We start from the raw sequence: 23,107 nt of genomic DNA on the forward strand, positions 1-23,107 counted from the left end.
TGACCTATGAACTCCGTTAGCTCCACCCACTCTCTGTCGATATAAATGGAGGCATTCTTGCCACATGATTTGACCCGCAGCCCCAGCCCCAGCCCCCAGCCCCCAGCCCCCAGCCCCCAGCCCCAAGCCCCCAGCCCCCAGCCCCAACCCCAACCCCAACCCCAACCCCAACCCCAGCCCCAGCCCCCTGCCCCCAGCCCCCAGTTGTTGATGATGCAGAGTTCACCCCCTAGTCTCTGTAAGTTGCTTTGGATAAAAAGCGTCTGCTAAATGACTAATTAATAATAATAATGAATAACAAACTCAGCCCCCCTTAACCCAGCCGATAACTTTAGCCAAAGCTGTCTGTGTGAGAATCGGTTTCTGTTGGGTTTGATCCTGCATAGCACCTGTGCTGAAAATCTGCTTTTTAAGTGGGTACAACACTTTTAAAACAAGGCAAATCCTTTAGAGATCAAAGGCGCAGATAAAACAGGCACAGTTTGCCGATTGTAAAATTACAGCGAGAGAGAGAGAGAGTTATTCCTTTTCTGCCGTCTAAAAGGAGTACATAAAAACGATTACAATTCATATAAAAATAATTCAAACCTCACATTTCTGTGCTCTCAAAACCAACACGCCATGGTATAGGTGCGAGAGTGGGCCTGTGTTTGAACAAACCACAAATTAGAATAAACGGTTTCATAGTCGCCTTCGAACTGTGAATAAATAAAGCTGTAGAAATACAAAAGGGTTCTTAAAACACACAGAAAGAAATAATTAGTCTAGTGATCTCAAACTGCAGTTACAATGTAATTATAATACAGTCTAGTCTAGTGATCTCAAACTGCAGTTACAATGTAATTATAATACAGTCTAGTCTAGTGATCTCAAACTGCAGTTACAATGTAATTATAATACAGTCTAGTCTAGTGATCTCAAACTGCAGTTACAATGTAATTATAATACAGTCTAGTCTAGCGATCTCAAACTGCAGTTACAATGTAATTCAATACAGTCTAGTCTAGTGATCTCAAACTGCAGTTACAATGTAATTCAATACAGTCTAGTCTAGTGATCTCAAACTGCAGTTACAATGTAATTCAATACAGTCTAGTTTAGTGATCTCAAACTGCAGTTACAATGTAATTCCAGTCTAGTCTAGTGATCTCAAACTGCAGTTACAATGTAATTATAATACAGTCTAGTCTAGCGATCTCAAACTGCAGTTACAATCTAATTATAATACAGTCTAGTCTAGTGATCTCAAACTGCAGTTACAATGTCATTATAATACAGTCTAGTCTAGTGATCTCAAACTGCAGTTACAATCTAATTATAATACAGTCTAGTCTAGTGATCTCAAACTGCAGTTACAATGTAATTCCAGTCTAGTCTAGTGATCTTAAACTGCAGTTACAATGTAATTATAATACAGTCTAGTCTAGCGATCTCAAACTGCAGTTACAATCTAATTATAATACAGTCTAGTCTAGTGATCTCAAACTGCAGTTACAATGTCATTATAATACAGTCTAGTCTAGTGATCTCAAACTGCAGTTACAATGTGATTTAATACAGTCTAGTCTAGCGATCTCAAACTGCAGTTACAATGTAATTATAATACAGTCTAGTCTAGTGATCTCAAACTACAGTTACAATGTAATTATAATACAGTCTAGTCTAGTGATCTCAAACTACAGTTACAATGTAATTATAATACAGTCTAGTCTAGTGATCTCAAACTGCAGTTACAATGTCATTATAATACAGTCTAGTCCAGTGATCTCAAACTGCAGTTACAATGTGATTTAATAGTCTAGTCTAGTGATCTCAAACTGCAGTTACAATGTAATTCAATACAGTCTAGTCTAGTGATCTCAAACTACAGTTACAATGTAATTCAATACAGTCTAGTCTAGTGATCTCAAACTGCAGTTACAATGTAATTATAATACAGTCTAGTCTAGCGATCTCAAACTGCAGTTACAATGTAATTCAATACAGTCTAGTCTAGTGATCTCAAACTGCAGTTACAATGTAATTCAATACAGTCTAGTCTAGTGATCTCAAACTGCAGTTACAATGTAATTCAATACAGTCTAGTCTAGTGATCTCAAACTGCAGTTACAATGTAATTATAATACAGTCTAGTCTAGCGATCTCAAACTGCAGTTACAATCTAATTATAATACAGTCTAGTCTAGTGATCTCAAACTGCAGTTACAATGTCATTATAATACAGTCTAGTCTAGTGATCTCAAACTGCAGTTACAATCTAATTATAATACAGTCTAGTCTAGTGATCTCAAACTGCAGTTACAATGTAATTCCAGTCTAGTCTAGTGATCTTAAACTGCAGTTACAATGTAATTATAATACAGTCTAGTCTAGCGATCTCAAACTGCAGTTACAATCTAATTATAATACAGTCTAGTCTAGTGATCTCAAACTGCAGTTACAATGTCATTATAATACAGTCTAGTCTAGTGATCTCAAACTGCAGTTACAATGTGATTTAATACAGTCTAGTCTAGCGATCTCAAACTGCAGTTACAATGTAATTATAATACAGTCTAGTCTAGTGATCTCAAACTACAGTTACAATGTAATTATAATACAGTCTAGTCTAGTGATCTCAAACTACAGTTACAATGTAATTATAATACAGTCTAGTCTAGTGATCTCAAACTGCAGTTACAATGTCATTATAATACAGTCTAGTCCAGTGATCTCAAACTGCAGTTACAATGTGATTTAATAGTCTAGTCTAGTGATCTCAAACTACAGTTACAATGTAATTATAATGTAGTCTAGTGATCTCAAACTGCAGTTACAATGTAATTCAATACAGTCTAGTCTAGTGATCTCAAACTGCAGTTACAATGTAATTATAATACAGTCTAGTCTAGTGATCTCAAACTACAGTTACAATGTAATTATAATACAGTCTAGTCTAGTGATCTCAAACTGCAGTTACAATGTAATTCAATACAGTCTAGTCTAGTGACCTCAAACTGCAGTTATTATTATTATTTGTTTATTTAGCAGACGCCTTTATCCAAGGCGACTTACAGAGACAGTTACAATGTAATTATAATACATAAGAACATAAGAAAGTTTACAAACGAGAGGAGGCCATTCGGCCCATCTTGCTCGTTTGGTTGTTAGTAGCTTATTGATCCCAGAATCTCATCAAGCAGCTTCTTGAAGGATCCCAGGGTGTCAGCTTCAACAACATTACTGGGGAGTTGGTTCCAGACCCTCACGATTCTCTGTGTAAAAAAGTGCCTCCTATTTTCTGTTCTGAATGCCCCTTTATCTAATCTCCATTTTTGACCCCTGGTTTCTTTTTTCAGGTCAAAAAAGTCCCCTGGGTCGACATTGTCTATACCTTTTAGGATTTTGAATGTTTGAATCAGATCGCCGCGTAGTCTTCTTTGTTCAAGACTGAATAGATTCAATTCTTTTAGCCTGTCTGCATACGACATGCCTTTTAAATCCGGGATAATTCTGGTCGCTCTTCTTTGCACTCTTTCTAGAGCAGCAATATCCTTTTTGTAACGAGGTGACCAGAACTGAACACAATATTCTAGGTGAGGTCTTACTAATGCACTGTAAAGTTTTAACATTACTTCCCTTAATTTAAATTCAACACTTCTCACAATATATTTAAATTCAGTCTAGTACAGTGATCTCAAACTGCAGTTACAATGTAATTACAGTCTAGTCTAGTGATCTCAAACTGCAGTTACAATCTAATTATAATACAGTCTAGTCTAGTGATCTCAAACTGCAGTTACAATGTAATTCCAGTCTAGTCTAGTGATCTTAAACTGCAGTTACAATGTAATTATAATACAGTCTAGTCTAGCGATCTCAAACTGCAGTTACAATCTAATTATAATACAGTCTAGTCTAGTGATCTCAAACTGCAGTTACAATGTCATTATAATACAGTCTAGTCTAGTGATCTCAAACTGCAGTTACAATGTGATTTAATACAGTCTAGTCTAGCGATCTCAAACTGCAGTTACAATGTAATTATAATACAGTCTAGTCTAGTGATCTCAAACTACAGTTACAATGTAATTATAATACAGTCTAGTCTAGTGATCTCAAACTACAGTTACAATGTAATTATAATACAGTCTAGTCTAGTGATCTCAAACTGCAGTTACAATGTCATTATAATACAGTCTAGTCCAGTGATCTCAAACTGCAGTTACAATGTGATTTAATAGTCTAGTCTAGTGATCTCAAACTACAGTTACAATGTAATTATAATGTAGTCTAGTGATCTCAAACTGCAGTTACAATGTAATTCAATACAGTCTAGTCTAGTGATCTCAAACTGCAGTTACAATGTAATTATAATACAGTCTAGTCTAGTGATCTCAAACTACAGTTACAATGTAATTATAATACAGTCTAGTCTAGTGATCTCAAACTGCAGTTACAATGTAATTCAATACAGTCTAGTCTAGTGACCTCAAACTGCAGTTATTATTATTATTTGTTTATTTAGCAGACGCCTTTATCCAAGGCGACTTACAGAGACAGTTACAATGTAATTATAATACATAAGAACATAAGAAAGTTTACAAACGAGAGGAGGCCATTCGGCCCATCTTGCTCGTTTGGTTGTTAGTAGCTTATTGATCCCAGAATCTCATCAAGCAGCTTCTTGAAGGATCCCAGGGTGTCAGCTTCAACAACATTACTGGGGAGTTGGTTCCAGACCCTCACGATTCTCTGTGTAAAAAAGTGCCTCCTATTTTCTGTTCTGAATGCCCCTTTATCTAATCTCCATTTTTGACCCCTGGTTTCTTTTTTCAGGTCAAAAAAGTCCCCTGGGTCGACATTGTCTATACCTTTTAGGATTTTGAATGTTTGAATCAGATCGCCGCGTAGTCTTCTTTGTTCAAGACTGAATAGATTCAATTCTTTTAGCCTGTCTGCATACGACATGCCTTTTAAATCCGGGATAATTCTGGTCGCTCTTCTTTGCACTCTTTCTAGAGCAGCAATATCCTTTTTGTAACGAGGTGACCAGAACTGAACACAATATTCTAGGTGAGGTCTTACTAATGCACTGTAAAGTTTTAACATTACTTCCCTTAATTTAAATTCAACACTTCTCACAATATATTTAAATTCAGTCTAGTACAGTGATCTCAAACTGCAGTTACAATGTAATTACAGTCTAGTCTAGTGATCTCAAACTGCAGTTACAATGTAATTATAATACAGTCTAGTCTAGTGATCTCAAACTGCAGTTACAATGTAATTCCAGTCTGTCTAGTGATCTCAAACTGCTGTTACAATGTAATTATAATACAGTCTAGTCTAGTGATCTCAAAGTGCAGTTACAATGTAATTCCAGTCCAGTCTATTCTAGTCTAGTGATCTCAAACTGCAGTTGCAATGTAATTCCAGTCCAGTCTATTCTAGTCTAGTGATCTCAAACTGCAGTTGCAATGTAAGCAGTTTGAGAATCGCTAAGGTAAAGCAATGGCTATCAGATCATTTTGCTCAGTGACCCAAGCAGATAGGAAAGGTTAGACTTTGGTAGTGTCATTAATACAGGAAGCAGCTGCTCATGACAAACCTTAATGCAGCCTAGCAGAACTAACTCACAATCCAACAAACTATCTTCACATTGTTCATGTAAACCTTCATGTAAATCACCTCTTATTAGCTTTATTAACATGATCACTGGCCCCTCCCTTTAAAGGAGTGCTGACCATCTTTAAAATCCATTCTCTCACCTCTTATTAGCTTTATTAACAGGATCACTGGCCTCTCCCTTTAAAGGAGCGCTGACCATCTTCAAAATCCATTCTCTCACCTCTTATTAGCTTTATTAACATGATCACCGGCCCCTCCCTTTAAAGGAGCGCTGACCATCTTCAAAATCCATTCTCTCACCTCTTATTAGCTTTATTAACATGATCACTGGGCCCTCCCTTTAAAGGAGCGCTGACCATCTTTAAAATCCATTCTCTCGCCTCTTATTAGCTTTATTAACATGATCACCGGCCCCTCCCTTTAAAGGAGCGCTGACCATCTTTAAAATCCATTCTCTCGCCTCTTATTAGCTTTATTAACATGATCACCGGCCCCTCCCTTTAAAGGAGCGCTGACCATCTTTAAAATCCATTCTCTCGCCTCTTATTAGCTTTATTAACATGATCACCGGCCCCTCCCTTTAAAGGAGCGCTGACCATCTTCAAAATCCATTCTCTCACCTCTTATTAGCTTTATTAACATGATCACCGGCCCCTCCCTTTAAAGGAGCGCTGACCATCTTCAAAATCCATTCTCTCACCTCTTATTAGCTTTATTAACATGATCACTGGGCCCTCCCTTTAAAGGAGCGCTGACCATCTTTAAAATCCATTCTCTCACCTCTTATTAGCTTTATTAACAGGATCACTGGGCCCTCCCTTTAAAGGAGCGCTGACCATCTTTAAAATCCATTCTCTCACCTCTTCCATATTAGTTGTAAGAACACTGACAGTGTGTGTGTATTGAGTTGTTTTATATATGTAGCCTTTTCCCCAGTATGTGTATTACACCCTCACACTGCATTAATAAATAAAACAAAAACTTAAAGCATATGTAATATATATTTTTATTAATTGATTGATTTTGTACAGGAACAGGAATTTGCTGAAATAACATTTATTGATCAAATCAAAACATTTTACTTTTAACATTATGGCAGTCTAAATGAAAGCCCAATTTATATCACCTAGATTTTTGGATTGATACAATTGAATAAATAAATTATATATATATATATATATAATTGAGCATCAAAAGAGACTTGTCACTATTATAACACATTTATTTTCGAAAAAAAAAATAAGGTATAGAAATGATGGACATTGACAAAATGTTTTTGGTTTCTTTTTTAATCACTTGATCATTCATCCTTGCCCATGACGCGCTTGAGTGACTGTGACTGAAGCAGATGCGCTTAATCACCTAATTAGTGAGACAGCTGATTGGACGCTGGATATGGAGTGATTTCAGCTGTTGAATTGCAAGCTTGAATAAAAGCAATAAAGAAAATCACAGAAAAAAAACAAAACAACATGCCACGTCTGTCCAGACAGCAGCGCCTTCGTGCGATCAGGATGTCGGAGGCTGGATGAGGGCAGCGCGCTGTGGCTCGCCGTCTTGGGTGCTCACAGCCAGCGATTTCAAACCTGGCGAGACGGCATAACCAGACAACCGGGAGACCAAGAGTCACAACACCTGCCCCAGATCCACAGATCATTCTGCAGCATCTTCGTGATGTCGATTGCTAATCAGCACAATAAAAAGTCACCCTGTCATTTTTCGATCACATCTAGTGAATTTTATCCAAATATAAGTGATACGTTTCTTTTGATGCTCAAATATAAGTGATACGTTTCTTGTGATGCTCAGTAATAAATATATATATATATATATATATATATATATATATATATATATATATAAATTAACAAACCAGAAGCCATTGGAAGCCATAATAGTAGTACATTAGTATTTCATGTTAGACTTCAAAATGTCACATTTTTCCATTTTTGTCAGTTTTTCAGTTAAGTATATGGAAATCTACAAAGCAGTGTGCAATGCAATATGTTAACAAGGGAACATCATTCAGCAGCTTTCATTGGACTCTATGAAGCTGAGGGAGTTCATTCTATATAGAGGGTGTGGAATTCAATATGTTAACAAGAGAACATTATTCAGCAGCTTTCATTGGACTCTATGAAGCTGAGGGAGTTCATTCTATATAGAGGGGGATGCGAAAGTTTTAGCCAGAGCTGCACATGGAACTTACTCACTAGCGACACCCGGTGGTTAACTGATGTTACTGTATTATAGTTATTGTAATTTTTTGTCAGAATTATTATTATGATTATGATGATGGGGACATGTTACATTTTGATTAAAAAGAAAAACAAAAGTTTAAAATCAAATATATATATATATTTTTTATATTCTTAAAACCAATAAAAACACCATAACCTTTACATTTTAATAAACTTCCCACTTAAGATGTAACAAGACAAGAACTGACACGACACAGGCTGAGATAGGATATGCATCATGATAAATGCAATGGCCTTGATGGGCAACTTGCATGAGGCAGAATGAGATCAAAATGATAATTTAACAACGTACTGTTTTGTAAAAAAACTAAAATGCAACGAGACCGGGAGAGCATCTATAAAACACACTTCATTCTTCATTCAAGGCGGTACTGCACTAGCTGGAACTACAGTTCCCAGCATGCTTTTTCACCTGCGGCAATGGTGAGGGATGCTGGGAGCTGTAGTTCTTAATCAGATTTATTTTGAACTTTCTGCAAGTTTTGGGGGGGTGAAAAAGTACCCAAATTTTGTCTAGAAAGGAGGCACCATCACTGGGATCCTTTAAGCCCTATTTTACAAAAGTTCTGAGATCAAATCAGCTGCTTGGAAGCGGATGAGCTCCGGATGAGCTCCTGTCGAATCGGGAATGTCCTTGGGTTTGGGGGCTTGGTTGAGTTTGTCCGCCTCTCATCAGGGAAGTCGGCACAGGTAGTCGTGCAGCGGGATAGCCAGGGCTCCGGAGAGGGAGATTCCCAGAGTGTCGGAGACGCATGCGGCTCCCAGGGCAAACTCCCGGAGTGAATCGGAGCTCTGAGAGAGAGAGAGAGAGAGAGAGAGAGAGAGAGAGAGAGAGAGAGAGAGAGAATATCAACAAGGGAGAGATAAGAGAGATATTAGAATTACGAGGGGGTTAGTGATGCATGGATGAACACAGGGAGAGAGAGAGAGAGACAGAGAATATTATAATCAACGAAAGAGAGGAGGAATACATTATAGCAATGAGTGTGTTAGTGATGTATGGAGACAGAGACAGAGAGAGAGATATTCGAAATGGGAGAGAGGGAAATAATTTAGATTCAAACAATAAGTGAATAAAGAAAGAAAGAAAGAAAGAAAGAAAGAACGAACGAACCCCATCCGGTTCCTCACCTCTCTGCTGATGTTATTGAAGGTGTTCACGTAGCTAGCCCCTCCCAGCAGACCCTCATACAGGATGAAGGCAAAAACGATGAAGATACTGGGGAAGAACTGGTAATACACAGCCAGCAACAGAACCAGTGCATTCACACACTGAGAGAGAGAGAGAGAGAGAAATATTACTACATACTTAAACACAGAGCAGGGACTCCCATTGCACAGCAGCGTCACCCAGTCCAGGTTTTACTACCAGCTTGATCAGCCCCCAGTGTGTCTAGGTAACAAGCTCAGGTGTGTCTGATTATTAAACTCCTAGTGAAACCAGGAATGGATCACACTGCTGTGCAACGGGAGTCTGATTCCCATCCCTGCACACACAATGCAGGCGTGTCTGTCTGTCTGTCTGTCTGTCTGACCTGCAGTGCAGCGAGGATCCAGATCTTTTTTATCTGCACACAGTTCACTGAAGATCTGGAGATAAACACACCGAGCTGGTACAGAGTCTGGTACCTGAAAAAAATAAATAAATACATGCAACAAAACTAAGATACCAGCGAACGAGAGGCTGGTGAATTAATGACCCTTATAAAAATATATATATATATATATAGGGAAGCATTGTAAAGCACAGAGGTGTGGTAAAGCATAGGGAAGAATTGTAAAGCACAGAGAGTTCTGGTAAAGCATAGGGAAGCATTGTAAAGCACAGAGAGGTCTGCGCCGCCCAGCCTACCCCCCCCCCCCAAATTGGAACCCAGGCCCCCAGAGGAAGGTGAAAGGCCGGAATTAGATATTTTAGATTTTAACTCACCAGCGATACTGCTCCGAATGTTTCAAGTCTGATTTTGGAAAGTACAGCAACTCAAACTGGAAAAAAATATATTGATTATTATTCTGTTTTCTTCTATAGTGTTTGAAAACATTCCAAATTGCAGTTTAAAAATACAAGCAAATACCTGATCATGTTAATAAAGCTAATAAGAGGTGAGAGAATGGATTTTAAAGATGGTCAGCGCTCCTTTAAAGGGAGGGGCCAGTGATCATGTTAATAAAGCTAATAAGAGGTGAGAGAATGGATTTTAAAGATGGTCAGCGCTCCTTTAAAGGGAGGGGCCGGTGATCATGTTAATAAAGCTAATAAGAGGTGAGAGAATGGATTTTAAAGATGGTCAGCGCTCCTTTAAAGGGAGGGGCCAGTGATCATGTTAATAAAGCTAATAAGAGGTGAGAGAATGGATTTTAAAGATGGTCAGCGCTCCTTTAAAGGGAGGGGCCAGTGATCCTGTTAATAAAGCTAATAAGAGGTGAGAGAATGGATTTTAAAGATGGTCAGCGATCCTTTAAAGGGAGGCGCCAGTGATCATGTTAATAAAGCTAATAAGAGGTGAGAGAATGGATTTTAAAGATGGTCAGCGCTCCATCACAGAATGGAAGGGGACAGTGCTTACCAGTCCCTGGTTGATGAAATATTCAGCAAAATAAACAACGGCCAGAGGGATCATATACTTCAGCAGACCCTGAGAGAGAAACAGACACAGATTCAACACAGCAGGGTCACGGTAGGGGTGCAACAGTCAATCAATGCATCGATTATTGATCAGCTGTCCTACAGAGCTTCGATTACATTTTGGTTTAATTTTGCAATAGCGCTGGTACGGTAGGTTAATGTGTTGCTAGGATACAGAAATCGGAAGTAGGCAAATGTATTGACCTTTTTTTGACCGCGGTAAAGTTAGCTGGACGCTCGATATCCTACTCACACTAACCCGACATGAATGAAAATGGATTTATCTCCCCCAACCAAAAGCAGGTAGCATTTTCAAACCGTCTTTAATTTAAAAGGAGACCAGTTGTGAATAGTTTCACAGTCTCTGTTTTACCTGTGAATAAAGATAAAGCCCTTTTACGCGTCTCAGATATGCTGTGTGCGTATATGCGAATCCTAAATTATTAGGATTCACATGTAAAACAGAGACTGTGAAACAATTCACAATTGGTCTCCTTTAAATTAAAGGAGGTTTGAAAACGCTAGCTGCTGTGGTTGGGGAGAAAGCTAATTTTATTTAAAAATTAAGGCAAGTTTTGTTTTTATCTATTAAATCTACCAATTATCTTTTGTTTCAAAGCATGTTGCGTTTAGATTATAGGGCAATCTTCTAGAAAAAGAAGCTGAATTTAGTACGATAGTTACATTTGTCAGGGTTTGTGAGATTCAAATGTTTTGTTTTTTGGACATAAACAGTGAACATTTGAAATTCAGAAATTACTTCTGTTGAAATATAGTATTTTTTTTATTATTATATAATGTTAATCTGATGCGATTATCGTTGGTAAATGTCTGTACGATAATCGAATACGAAATTAGGTCAGGGTCAAATCCTGTTTATCAATCGCAATCCCATTTTCAATTCCTTTAAAATCAATTCACAATTCAAGATTCCTTCAAAATTTACATTTTAGAGAAACAATAATAATAATAATAATAATAATAATAATAATAATAATAATAATAATGAATGATTATCTGCGTTCATTTGAAGTGATTTTAAATTGACAAACAGACAGACAGCGACTTCAGTTGAAGTCGTTGTGTTGCTGCTGTTGCAATAAAGCTAATTTTAAATCGAATGCTGCTGATTTTGACATCAAGCGTGTGTTGGGATTGATGAAAAAGGAACAGGAACTGGAACTGAAAACCAGGACGCTAACTGACAGTACAAGACTTTCTAGGTCTTGCTTCATCAAAATAAAACTCATTTGTAGCGGTACATTTTATCTAAGAACAGAGAGAGAGAGAGAGAGAGAGAGAGAGAGAGAGAGAGAGAGAGAGAGAGAGAGAGAGAGAGAGAGAGAGAGAGAGGAAGAGACAGGGACACAGAGAAAGAGAGGGAGGAAAAGAGAGAGAGGAGGAAGAGAGGAGAGACAGAGAGAAAGAGAGAGGGAGGAAGAGAGAGAAGAGACAGAGGAGAGGAAGAGACGGGGGAGAGCGAGAGCGAGAGAAAGAGATAGACAGACAGAGAGACCGAGAGAGAAACAGACAGAGAAACAGAGACAGAGAGAGGGAGGAAAAGAGAGAGAAGGAGGAAGAGAGAAGGAGGAAGAGAGAGGAGACAGAGAGAGAGGGAGGAAGAGAGAGAAGAGACAGGGGGAGAGAGAGAGAAAGAGATAGACAGACAGAGAGACCGAGAGAGAAACAAACAGACAGAGAGAAACAGAGACAGACAGAGAGAGAGAGAGAGAGACAGAGACAGACAGATTGAATGTATTATTTAAATACACTAGATTACAGATGGATTATTCTCAACACATCCCTTCACTGGTCATTTCTTAGCAACATCTATAGACGCCCAATGCAAATACATTGAATACAGGCACATTACATTAAATACAAGGCAAGGATGTGAATTCTAAACACTGTGGATGCGTGTGTCACACAGAATCATACAAATAAAGTGTGAAAACCCTGAAATAGCAATTTAGACAACAGCTGATAACAGATATCAGGCTTGAAGAGCATTGAAAGCAAGAGAGAACAAGCGGGTCTTGAGAGCTGATTTGAAGCGAGCGACGGTGGGAGCGCCACGCACCGAAGCTGGGAGAGAGAACCAGAGTGTCGGGGTCATGAAGCTAAAATCTTGCATTGTAACCCTGCGCTGCCCTCTAACACCTGTAAGTCGCCTTGGATAAAGGCGTCTGCCAAATAGGTTCAGGGCAGGAGGGTGGAGTAGTGGTTAGGGTGCTGGACTCTTGACCGGAGGGTCGTGGGTTCAATCCCAGGTGGGGGGGACACTGCTGCTGTACCCTTGAGCAAGGTGCTTTACCTAGATTGCTCCAGTAAAAAACCCAACTGTATAAATGGGGAATTGTATGTAAAAATAATGTGATATCTTTAACAACTGTAAGTCGCCCTGGATAAGGGCGTCTGCTAAGAAATAAATAATAATAATAATAAATAATAATAATAATAATAATAATAATAATAATAATAATAATAATAATAATAAATAAATAGTAAAAAGCAGTTAAGACAAAAAAAAACCAAAAAAAACTCACCCTGACTATAAAAACCTTTTCCTTAAGACCCAGAGTTTCAGTGTTTGTAACGTCTGAAAACAAAAACAAAAACATCAATAAAATACATGAAAATCAACAACCAATTTTTTTTTTTTTCTATGGATCTTACTGGCTGCAAAGCGTGTCAGTCAATAGGGAAAGCAGCTGATTGGCTACTGACAGGAAAGACTGAAGGGGGGCGGGGACAATTTCACCCTGCAGGTGAGCTGGTAAGTGCGACACTAGAAATAATGGGAATCAATCAGTTATATGGTATAACTCGGGCTTCTGATTTTAGTTTTTTAGAGTGACCAATTATTCTCCTCAGAGCCAATGTGGCGCCCCCTTCAGGGTCCCCAGCAAAGTTCACCCTCTTTGCACACCCCGGATGTATGGCTCCCAGCGGCAGTGCTTTGACTGGATGACTCACTCGGGGACCCCCCGATTTCTGGTGTTTTACCCCAACTTTTCTCCTCTCCTTTAAGATTTCAATTGATCCCTGTTGAGCCAATTCGTGTCTCAAATCACAGCTGAGATTCACAGTACAATTGATTTCATTTAGGGCAGCGGTGTGGAGTAGTGGTTAGGGCTCTGGACTCTTGACCGTCGTGGGTTCAATCCCTGGTGTATAAATGGGAAATTATATGTAAAAATAATGCGATATCTTGTAACAATTATTATTATTATTTATTTCTTAGCAGACACCCTTATCCAGGACGACTTACAATTGTTACAAGATATCACATTATTGTTTACATACAATTACCCATTTATACAGTTGGGTTTTTACTGGAGCAATCTAGGTAAAGTACCTTGCTCAAGGGGTACAGCAGCAGTGTCCCCCACCTGGGATTGAACCCACGACCCTCCGGTCAAGAGTCCAGAACCCTAACCACCACTCCACACTGCTGCCCCATATTGTAAGTCGCCCTGGATATGTGCGTCTGCTAAGAAATAAATAATAATAATAATAATATATATATATATATTTTTTTTTCTTCTGATCAACTAAATGGGCTTTTAAAATCAGCCGAGGCTTCATTTTTCATTTACAAGCAGGACGTGCAAACGAGATCGCGACATGTCAATAAGCGACTCGTCTTCATTGAAGCTCTAATGAAAAATAAAAGTATTTAAAAAGCCCATTTAGTTGTTTCACAGAAAAAAAAAATGAAATCCACTGTATTTCAGAATTACAATTGCGTTGAAGGTTCAATTGCAGTTAGAATTACATTGAAATTGCAATTAAATTCATTTAATTAATTAATAAGATCATCCTCACCTTCCTGGTGGTCCTCCTCGTCTAACAGGGGTCTCCTGGCCCCTCTGTCTGTTTGGGGGGGTGCACGCTTTCGTGACCAGCCTGGGAGAGAGGGGGGGTGCACCAGGACCCCAAAATAACTGGGAGAGGGGTAAGATTGTGAAAAATTGAATTAAAAAACAAATGCAGAATATGTCAGATATGTTTGCTTCAGTCAAAATGCAGCGTTCTGTAGAAATCAGGGGCTGACAATAAGGCGAGGGTGGCTGGTGTCGATTGGGGCGATTTACCCGTTCAGAATTGACTCAGAACTCATGTCTTCATCTAGACAATGTGGGGAAGCTATAAAAAAAAGGCCAACAAGATGCTCGGATATATTGTGAGAAGTGTTGAATTTAAATCAAGGGAAGTAATGTTAAAACTTTACAATGCATTAGTAAGACCTCACCTAGAATATTGTGTTCAGTTCTGGTCACCTCGTTACAAAAAGGTTATTGCTGCTCTAGAAAGAGTGCAAAGAAGAGCAACCAGAATTATCCCGGGTTTAAAAGGCATGTCGTATGCAGACAGGCTAAAATAATTGAATCTATTCAGTCTTGAACAAAGAAGACTATGCGGTGATCTGATTCAAGCATTCAAAATCCTAAAAGGTATAGACAATGTCAACCCAGGGGACTTTTTTGACCTGAAAAAAGAAACTTACCGGTAGCCTATAGGCTTTAGAATTAAGACATTTACAAAAAAAATAAAACTATATAAACATAACTTAGATCTTTTATTTATCAAGTCATCAAAAAAAAAAAAACTACAAAATGAAAAAAAAAAGTATGTTAGATTTCGAAATGTCTAGATTTCTAAATAGTTTTAATTAATGTCGCAATCCTCAAATTCTAGGTGATGCAAAACTTCTGGCAACAGCTGAAGAGACTGTTCTGCTTTCTTTTAACTTTGTCCTATAGGCTACCGGTAACACAAAATAAATCTATGGACAGCACAGACAGGGTTTAGGTCGGCCAGGGTGTCCTCGGCTCACCAGCGCCCCCTGTGGTCTGGCCGGGCGCCTGCGGGCTTGCCTGTAAGCTGCCCAGAGCTGCGTTGTCCTCCGACGCTGTAGCTCTGAGGCGGCTGCACGGTGAGTCTGCAGAGTGTAAAGAAGCGGGCGGCTGACGGCACACGCTTCGGAGGACAGCGTGGGTTCATCTTCGCCCCTCCCGAGTCAGCGCAGGGGTGGTAGCGGGGAGCTGAGCCTAAAAATAAATCGGAAGCTACCAGATTGGGGAGAAAATAATAAAAAACTAAATTGGCGACTACTAAATTTAAAAAAAAAGGACAGTGTGTCTTGTAAACATTCTGGAACAATTTAAATAGGGCAAGTGTCATCCGTACTTCAAAAATCAAATCTGATCAAAATCCTATCCAGGTCAATCCTACAATTCGAGGAGATTCAAAACTTTCGACCATCGCTCTAGTGGAAAGACAGGGAGGGAGGGGGGGGGGAAAGGAGTCACCTGATCATCATGAGCACGGGTACGAGCAGCATCACCAGCAGAGTGTTTTTGGGGGACAGACCGACCTGTGTCAGGCCGGAGTACGAGAGCGCACCCAAAATACCAGCCCCACCTGTACCAGAGGACCAGCCTGAAATCACAGAGCTGAGAGAGAAAGGGAGGGGGAAGAGAGTGAGAGAGAGAGAGGGAGAGGGGGAGAGAGAGGGAGAGGGAGAGGGGGAGAGAGAGAGGGGGCGGGGAAACCACACACAGAATCAGAACACATTCAAAACTGCTGTAATATTAATAGCAATAATGCACTATAATAGCAATAATACATTATAATAGCCATAATCCCCAAACTGTCAGCCTCCATTTCATTGTGACAGTGTGTTTTAGATTATAGGTCAGTTCAGACTAGCCACAGTCTACTGTAGTAATAATAATAATATTTTATTAGAATGTAAATAATACCCTGTTGTGTCTGTAGCGTTACCTGTGGAAGAACGAGGTAAGGCCAAGGAACGAGAGCTCTCCCAGACCCGAGGATACACTGGCAAACACCACACCTGAGAGAGAGAGGAAGAGAGAAAGTGAGAGAGACAGATAGACAGAGAGACAGAGAGAGAGGAAGAGACAGACAGAGAGACAGGAAGAGACAGAGGGAGAAAAAGAGAGGAAGATAGACAGAGACAGAGGGAGAGAGAGGAAGAGACACAGACAGACAGACAGAGAGACGGAGAGAGAGACAGAGAGGGAGAGAGGCAGAGAGGAAGAAAGAGAGAGACAGAGACAGACAGACAGACAGACAGACAGAGAGACAAAGAGAGACAGACAGAGACAGACCAAGAGAAACAGAGAGATAGAGAGGGAGAGAGAGAGAGAGACAGATCAATGTTTTAACATTATTGGAGTGGGGGAAAAAAAACCCTTAGTATTGGTGAATTTATTATTATTTATTTGGCAGACACCTTTATCCCAGGCGACTCACGCAGGTGTCACAGGGCAGCACAGGGTTACAATGCAAGATTCATATTTAAACACAGTGTCGTTTACAGCCAGTGCAAATAATAACACTACTAGAATACAATATGAACTAGGATGTTCTGTATAATAACACTACTAGAATACAATATGAACTAGGATGCTGTGTATAATAATAACACTACTAGAATCCAATATGAACTAGGATGCTATGTATAATAATAACACTACTAGAATCCAATATGAACTAGGATGCTATGTATAATAATAACACTACTAGAATCCAATATGAACTAGGATGCTGTGTATAATAATAACACTACTAGAATCCAATATGAACTAGGATGCTGTGTATAATAATAACACTACTAGAATCCAATATGAACTAGGATGCTGTGTATAATAATAACACTACTAGAATACAATATGAACCAGGATGCTCTGTATAATAATAACACTACTAGAATACAATATGAACCAGGATGCAGCGAGTTAGGATCACAGTGAGTTAGATCTACAGTGACAGATTAGCAGTGCAATAGTGCAAGGATAGCGCACCAGCTGAGGATCCAGTAACGTGGTGCTGAGGTCAGGAGAGTCCAGTGCAGAGCAGGAGGGGCGGAGCAACAGATCTACAAGCGTGGTCTATACAGGGGGGGGGGGGGGGTCTAGGGGAGTTAGCGGTTAAAAACAAAGAAACTAGACATATTTGATGACCAAGGAAGTGAAACTGAAGCAGATGTCCTGGTTTAAAGAGGAACTGCGAGAGATTCATCTCTTACCCAGAATGCTCATCCATATACCAGTGGAAAAGGAGACGATGATGAAACTGGTTGCGGCCGTGAGGGAGCACAGTAAAACTCGGATACTGAAACACAGAGAATTCAACACAATGCAGTACAAGATCCAGACACAGAACTCGGCACAATACAGCACAGAGCAACACTCTGAAACTTCACCCTTAGCGGTCCATTTATTCAGCACGTCTCAGGTGCGTCAGGTCCAATTTATTTTCACACACGCAGTTTATTTTAGACGCTCTATTTAAAAGTATTTTCTTTCACAGTAAAACAGGTTTAAAAGGCTCTGCATATCAACAGGACACTCAGTACTGCATCTCCAGCCCCACCCCTCGTTCGCTGTATTTTTCACATACCTCTTCATAGTCGTGCATACCGGTAAATCATCTGATCACTCGTTTTATCACCAAACGCCTCAATAATGCGATCCAAGTCGTTATTTTATTACTGTAACATCTCAAAAAGCTCTGCAAATGTCTGTGATATTCTTTGAGCGCTGGATGCGGAAGCAGCTATCTTGTTTGTGTATGTCCGTGTTATCTATGTGGTGTCGGGTCTATCAGTATTCATGTGATACCCCCCCCCCCTTTTTTTTCGGCTTCTCTCGGCTCCTATCAGTCTCACTCGGTCATTGAATGGTTTTCTCGGCTTTTTCCAGAGAAAAAAAGACTAGAGACCTGTTTTTTTTTGTCTTTTTGATGATGTCGGACAGGGTCTGACATAGGACCGCAAAGGGTTGAACAGAATTCAATACAGAGCAAGACTCAGACACAAACATTCAGAGAATTCAAAACACCACAGTACAAGATCCAGACACTGCAACACAGAGACAGTCAGGGGCACAGAACTTGGCTGGAGTTCTATTCAATTCGAGAGTCTTATTTTCTCACCTGTAGGGGATGAGGTGGATGAAGAAGGGAGCGGAGAACTTGATCACAAGAGTGGGGAGGATGTCAGCTAAAAGAATAGCCTGAGAGAGAGAGAAAGAGAGAGAGGAGAATATTATATCAACGAGGGAGAAAGAGAGGTATATTATTATTATTATTATTTATTTCTTAGCAGACACCCTTATCCAGGGTGACTTACAATTGTTACAAGATATCACATTATTGTTACATACAATTACCCATTTATACAGTTGGGTTTTTACTGGAGCAATCTAGGTAAAGTACCTTGCTCAAAGGTACAACAGCAGTGTCCCCCACCTGGGATTGAACCCACGACCCTCCGGTCAAGAGTCCAGAGCCCCAACCACTACTCCACACTGCTGCCCTTATGAGGGTGTTAGTGGTGCATGGAGGAACACAGAGAGAGAGAGGGGGAGGAAGAGAGAGAGAGAGAGAGAGAGAGAGAGAGAGAGAGAGAGAGAGAGAGAGAGAGGGGGACACAGAGAGAGGGAGGGAGAGAGTGAGAGTGCGGAGAATATTATATCAATGAAGGAGAGAGATATAATTATGAGGGCTTAGGTGATGCATGAAGAGAGAGAGAGAGAGAGAGAGAGAGAGGGGGAGAGAGATTATATCAACGAGGGAGAGAGAAGAGATACATTAGAATTACGAGGGTGTTAGTGATGCATGGAGGAACAGAGAGAGATAATTAGAATGAGGAGAGAGAGAACACATTTGTTCTAGGTGTGGAACTTCCTCCATCCACTAGGGGGACCGAGCGTGCCCCAGGTCAATAATGGTTACGTGTGGCGGACTCACAGCTGTGGACACAGGGTTGCAGTCATAACGGCTGGTGTTGGACGAATTGTCCACAGCGATGCTGGGCAGCTCCCAGTCTGTCCCATTCAAAACGGTAGGCTGGGCTGTCTGTAGACAGAGTTAAAAACACATGGTCTGAATTCTGTATAGAGGAAGCAGTTTCTATGCTCACCTCTCCTGCCCTCTTTGCTGTGTGACGCTGTGCTGCTTCAGTCGTTCTGAGTGGTCCTGGGTTCTGTCGTTCCTCCAACATCGAGTTCTTGTCATTTTAAAACCTGCCTTTGAGAAGCTTGTTTCCCTGGAGACTCCTAACTGCTGGGGTCACCGAACAGCTTTCCTCGTGTCGTTCAAATCATGAGACAGTGTGACCTTTCAACTCTGCCAGCCCCACCCACTCTCTCAGTCTGTATCAATGTATGACAGTCTCGGTCAGCGCTCCTTTAAAGGGAGGCGCCGGTGATCATGTTAATAAAGCTAATAGGAGGTGAGAGCATGGATTTTCAGGGGTCACAAATGGAGATTAGATAAAGGGGCATTCAGATCAGAAAATAGGAGGCACTATTTTACACAGAGAATTGTGAGGGTCTGGAACCAACCCCCCAGTAATGTTGTTGAAGCTGACACCCTGGGATCCTTCAAGAAGCTGCTTGATGAGATTCTGGGATCAATAAGCTACTAACAACCAAACGAGCAAGATGGGCTGAATGGCCTCCTCTCGTTTGTAAACTTTCTTATGTTCTTATGTTTTGTAGCTCAGTTTGGCTGTGTTTTACAGGCAGACTCACTGGCAGTGTGGCGTTGGTCCCTGCTTGCTGCTGGCTGAGAATGTCATGGGCTGCGCTCAGCATAATGACGTAGGCAAAGTTATTGCACAATCCCAGGAGCCTGGAAAGGAGAAGATAGACAAGCGATTAAAATATGAGTCTATCACTGACATCCACCCCCATCCCAGCAATATAAACCAGCCTGTCAGTGACATCATCCACCCCCCATCCCAGCAATATAAACCAGCCTGTCCGTGACACCATCCACCCCCCATCCCAGCAATATAAACCAGCCTGTCAGTGACATCATCCACCCCCCTTCCCAGCAAGATAAACCCGGCTGTCAGTGACATCATCCACCCCCCATCCCAGCAATATAAACCAACTCGCTCAACTTGCTAAAAGTTATTGAGAGGATTAGGATCTGCCTGTGTGTGTGCGTGTGTGTCTGTCTGACTGTCTGTCTGTCTGTCAGAGTGTGTGTGTGTGTCTGTCTGTGAGTGAGTGTCTGTCTGTCTGTCTGTGTCAGTGTGTGTGTCTGTGTGTCTGTCTGAGTGTGTGTCTGTCTGTCTGTGTCTGTCTATCTGAGTGTGTGTGTGTCTGTGTGTCTGTCTGAGTGTGTGTCTGTCTGTCTGTCAGAGTGTGTGTGTGTCTGTGTCTGTCTATCTGAGTGTGTGTCTGTCTGTCTGTCTGTCAGAGTGTGTGTGTGTGTGTCTGTCTGTGTCAGTGTGTGTCTGTCTGTTAGTGTGTGTCTGTCTGTCTGTCAGAGTGTGTGTGTGTGTGTGTGTGTCTGTCTGTCCGTCAGTGTGTGTGTGTCTGTCTATCTGAGTGTGTGTCTGTCTGTGTGTCTGTCCGTCTGTCTGTCTGAGTGTGTGTGTCTGTCTGTCTGTGAGTGTGTGTGTCTGTGTGTCAGAGTGAGTGTGTGTCTGTGTCTGTCTGTGTGTCTGTCTGAGTGTGTGTGTGTCTCTGTGAGTGTGTGCGTGTGTCTGTGTGAGTGTGTGTGTGTCTATCTGTGTGTCTCTCTGTCAAAGTGTCTGTAGGTCACAGTGGCGCATGTTCTGTTCCTTGCTGTCGCCCTGGTTTTGTGTCGACAGGACGAACGTCATGAACAGGCTCGGGCAGCTCCGTGTTAAACGTGTCAATTAATAATTTCACCGACCAGAACCCAACGAAGTTCCGCCCTCTCGTCATCACGTCTGAAAAGAAAACGAAGACACGACAGAATAAGAACAACAACAAGACATCGGAAACCAAGAACGCCCAGTCTGCTGCACCGCTGAGTTACAGGCATGGGAATCAGACTCCTATTGCACAGCAGTGTCGCCCAGTCCAGGTTTTACTACCAGCTTGATCAGCCCCCAGTGTGTCTGGCTAACAAGCTCAGGTGTGTCTGATTATTAAACTCCTAGTGAAACCAGGAATGGATCACACTGCTGTGCAACAGGAGTCTGATTTCCATCCCTGCACCATGTTCTGTGATAGTCTGCATCGTTTGTATTGTGCTACAAGACCACAGCATAAAAAAAAACTACAGCTCCCAGCATCCCTCACCATTGCCGCAGGTGAAAAAGCATGCTGGGAACTGGAGTTGCAGCTAGTGCTGTACCTATTATAACAGAGGTCTGTATCATTTTGTATTGTGCTTCAAGATCACAGCATAAAGAACTACAGCTCCCAGCATCCCTCAACGGGAGTCCATCCATCCTTTAATAAGAAACTACACTTACCTTGGGTTTCACTTGGTGATACAACATGGCTTTCAACTTCATTATCTGTAGGAGGAAAAAATAATTCAACATAATAATAATAACAATAAAAATATTAAAACATTTAAATGTTTACTGGTTAAAGAAAAGGGCTTGTAACCAGGAGGTCCCCGGTTCAAATCCCACCTCAGCCACTGACTCATTGTGTGACCCTGAGCAAGTCACTTAACCTCCTTGTGCTCCGTCTTTCGGGTGAGACGTAATTGTAAGTGACTCTGCAGCTGATGCATAGTTCACACACCCTAGTATCTGTAAGTCGCCTTGGATAAAGGCGTCTGCTAAATAAACTAATAATAATGATTTAACCTCAAGGGTGGACATAAGACTCCTATTGCACAGCAGTGTCACCCATTCCAGGTTTTACTACCAGCTTGATCAGCCCCCAGTGTGTCTAGCTAACAAGCTCAGGTGTGTCTGATTATTAAACTCCTAACCAGGAATGGATCAAACTGCTGTGCAGCGGGAGTCTGATTCCCAGATCTGCTGTTAAAAAAAATTTCAGGGAATGTAAACAATTTACAAAAATAAAAATCAGAAAATGACAATAAAACGACACCGCACACTTCAATGAAACGCACTACAAAAACAACACCAAGAATAACTCCTACTGAAACCACTGTTAGAAAATAACGAGTCCAATTAAAACTGATCAGTACTAGTTGATGTCTTGAGTAGTCCGGTGGGCCAGTGGCTTAAAAAAATAAATAAATAATAATAAGTGTACATTTACTGTCACGTTAACACAGGACCCCAACAGCTGTTGTAAATACAGCAATGTCATTTTGTATTTGTTATTTAACATTCTTTCAATGAAAAACATAGTTATTATGTGTCCAAAACAGACTTTTTTTCCCCCAGCTATTCGTGGAAATATGTCACGCGTGAAAGTCGTAAAAACGTATAATTTTACCATCATCACCAGAGTCCGATTCAGATCCATTCACGCTCCGGTCGTTTCGCCTCATCGCGGCGTTTCAGACGGAATTGCTGAATGAAGCCACTTTGTTTGGTGGTATATTTTTAAAACCCGAACCAGCTGTGTTTTTATTTTCTTTCTTTGGAGGAACTATGGACGGATTTTTTTTAACAGCTGTCCGCTCTTCCTGTTTCCACGGTGTTACACTTAAACCCTTCCCTCCGGGTAGCAAAACAAACTGCGACGGATAAAGGCGGGGGCGTTGCTTCCTTCTTCACCCGTGCAGTATGATGTCTGCTAAAGACCACTTTTACTCCTATCCAGACCAGTTGTAACTGTGTAATTCGTAATTAATTGCAATTTAATAGCAATTGTAATTT

General features: G+C 40.7%; 1 protein-coding gene across 1 annotated transcript; it reads right to left on the reverse strand.

Moving 5' to 3' along the window:
- Positions 1 to 6,598: 6,598 nt before the first annotated feature.
- cln3 (CLN3 lysosomal/endosomal transmembrane protein, battenin) lies at positions 6,599 to 23,060 on the reverse strand. Its single transcript, XM_033997847.3, has 16 exons — positions 22,722 to 23,060; positions 21,773 to 21,817; positions 21,205 to 21,241; positions 20,067 to 20,166; positions 19,282 to 19,389; positions 18,466 to 18,545; positions 17,558 to 17,643; positions 16,288 to 16,360; positions 15,813 to 15,956; positions 14,326 to 14,444; positions 13,044 to 13,096; positions 10,439 to 10,507; positions 9,802 to 9,857; positions 9,407 to 9,500; positions 9,003 to 9,143; positions 6,599 to 8,663 (listed from the first exon to the last, which is right to left on the reverse strand). Exons 1-16 carry the CDS (start codon positions 22,774 to 22,776, stop codon positions 8,544 to 8,546), a joined length of 1,380 nt encoding a protein of 459 aa, XP_033853738.2. The 5' UTR covers positions 22,777 to 23,060; the 3' UTR covers positions 6,599 to 8,543.
- Positions 23,061 to 23,107: the final 47 nt, after the last annotated feature.

This window comes from Acipenser ruthenus, chromosome 44 (assembly GCF_902713425.1).
Source record: "Acipenser ruthenus chromosome 44, fAciRut3.2 maternal haplotype, whole genome shotgun sequence".
NCBI lineage: Eukaryota > Metazoa > Chordata > Actinopteri > Acipenseriformes > Acipenseridae > Acipenser > Acipenser ruthenus.

Bases quoted from the DNA above. Each gene is read 5' to 3' on its own strand.
- cln3 (XM_033997847.3), bottom strand. From the start codon at position 22,776: ATGAGGCGAAACGACCGGAGCGTGAATGGATCTGAATCGGACTCTGGT. The intron at 14,445-15,812 runs GTGACTCCTTTC...CCCCTCTCCCAG, and splicing joins CCCGTGCTCATGATGATCAG to TTATTTTGGGGTCCTGGTGC. The intron at 9,144-9,406 runs GTCAGACAGACA...TCTCTCTCTCAG, and splicing joins GGATCCTCGCTGCACTGCAG to TGTGTGAATGCACTGGTTCT.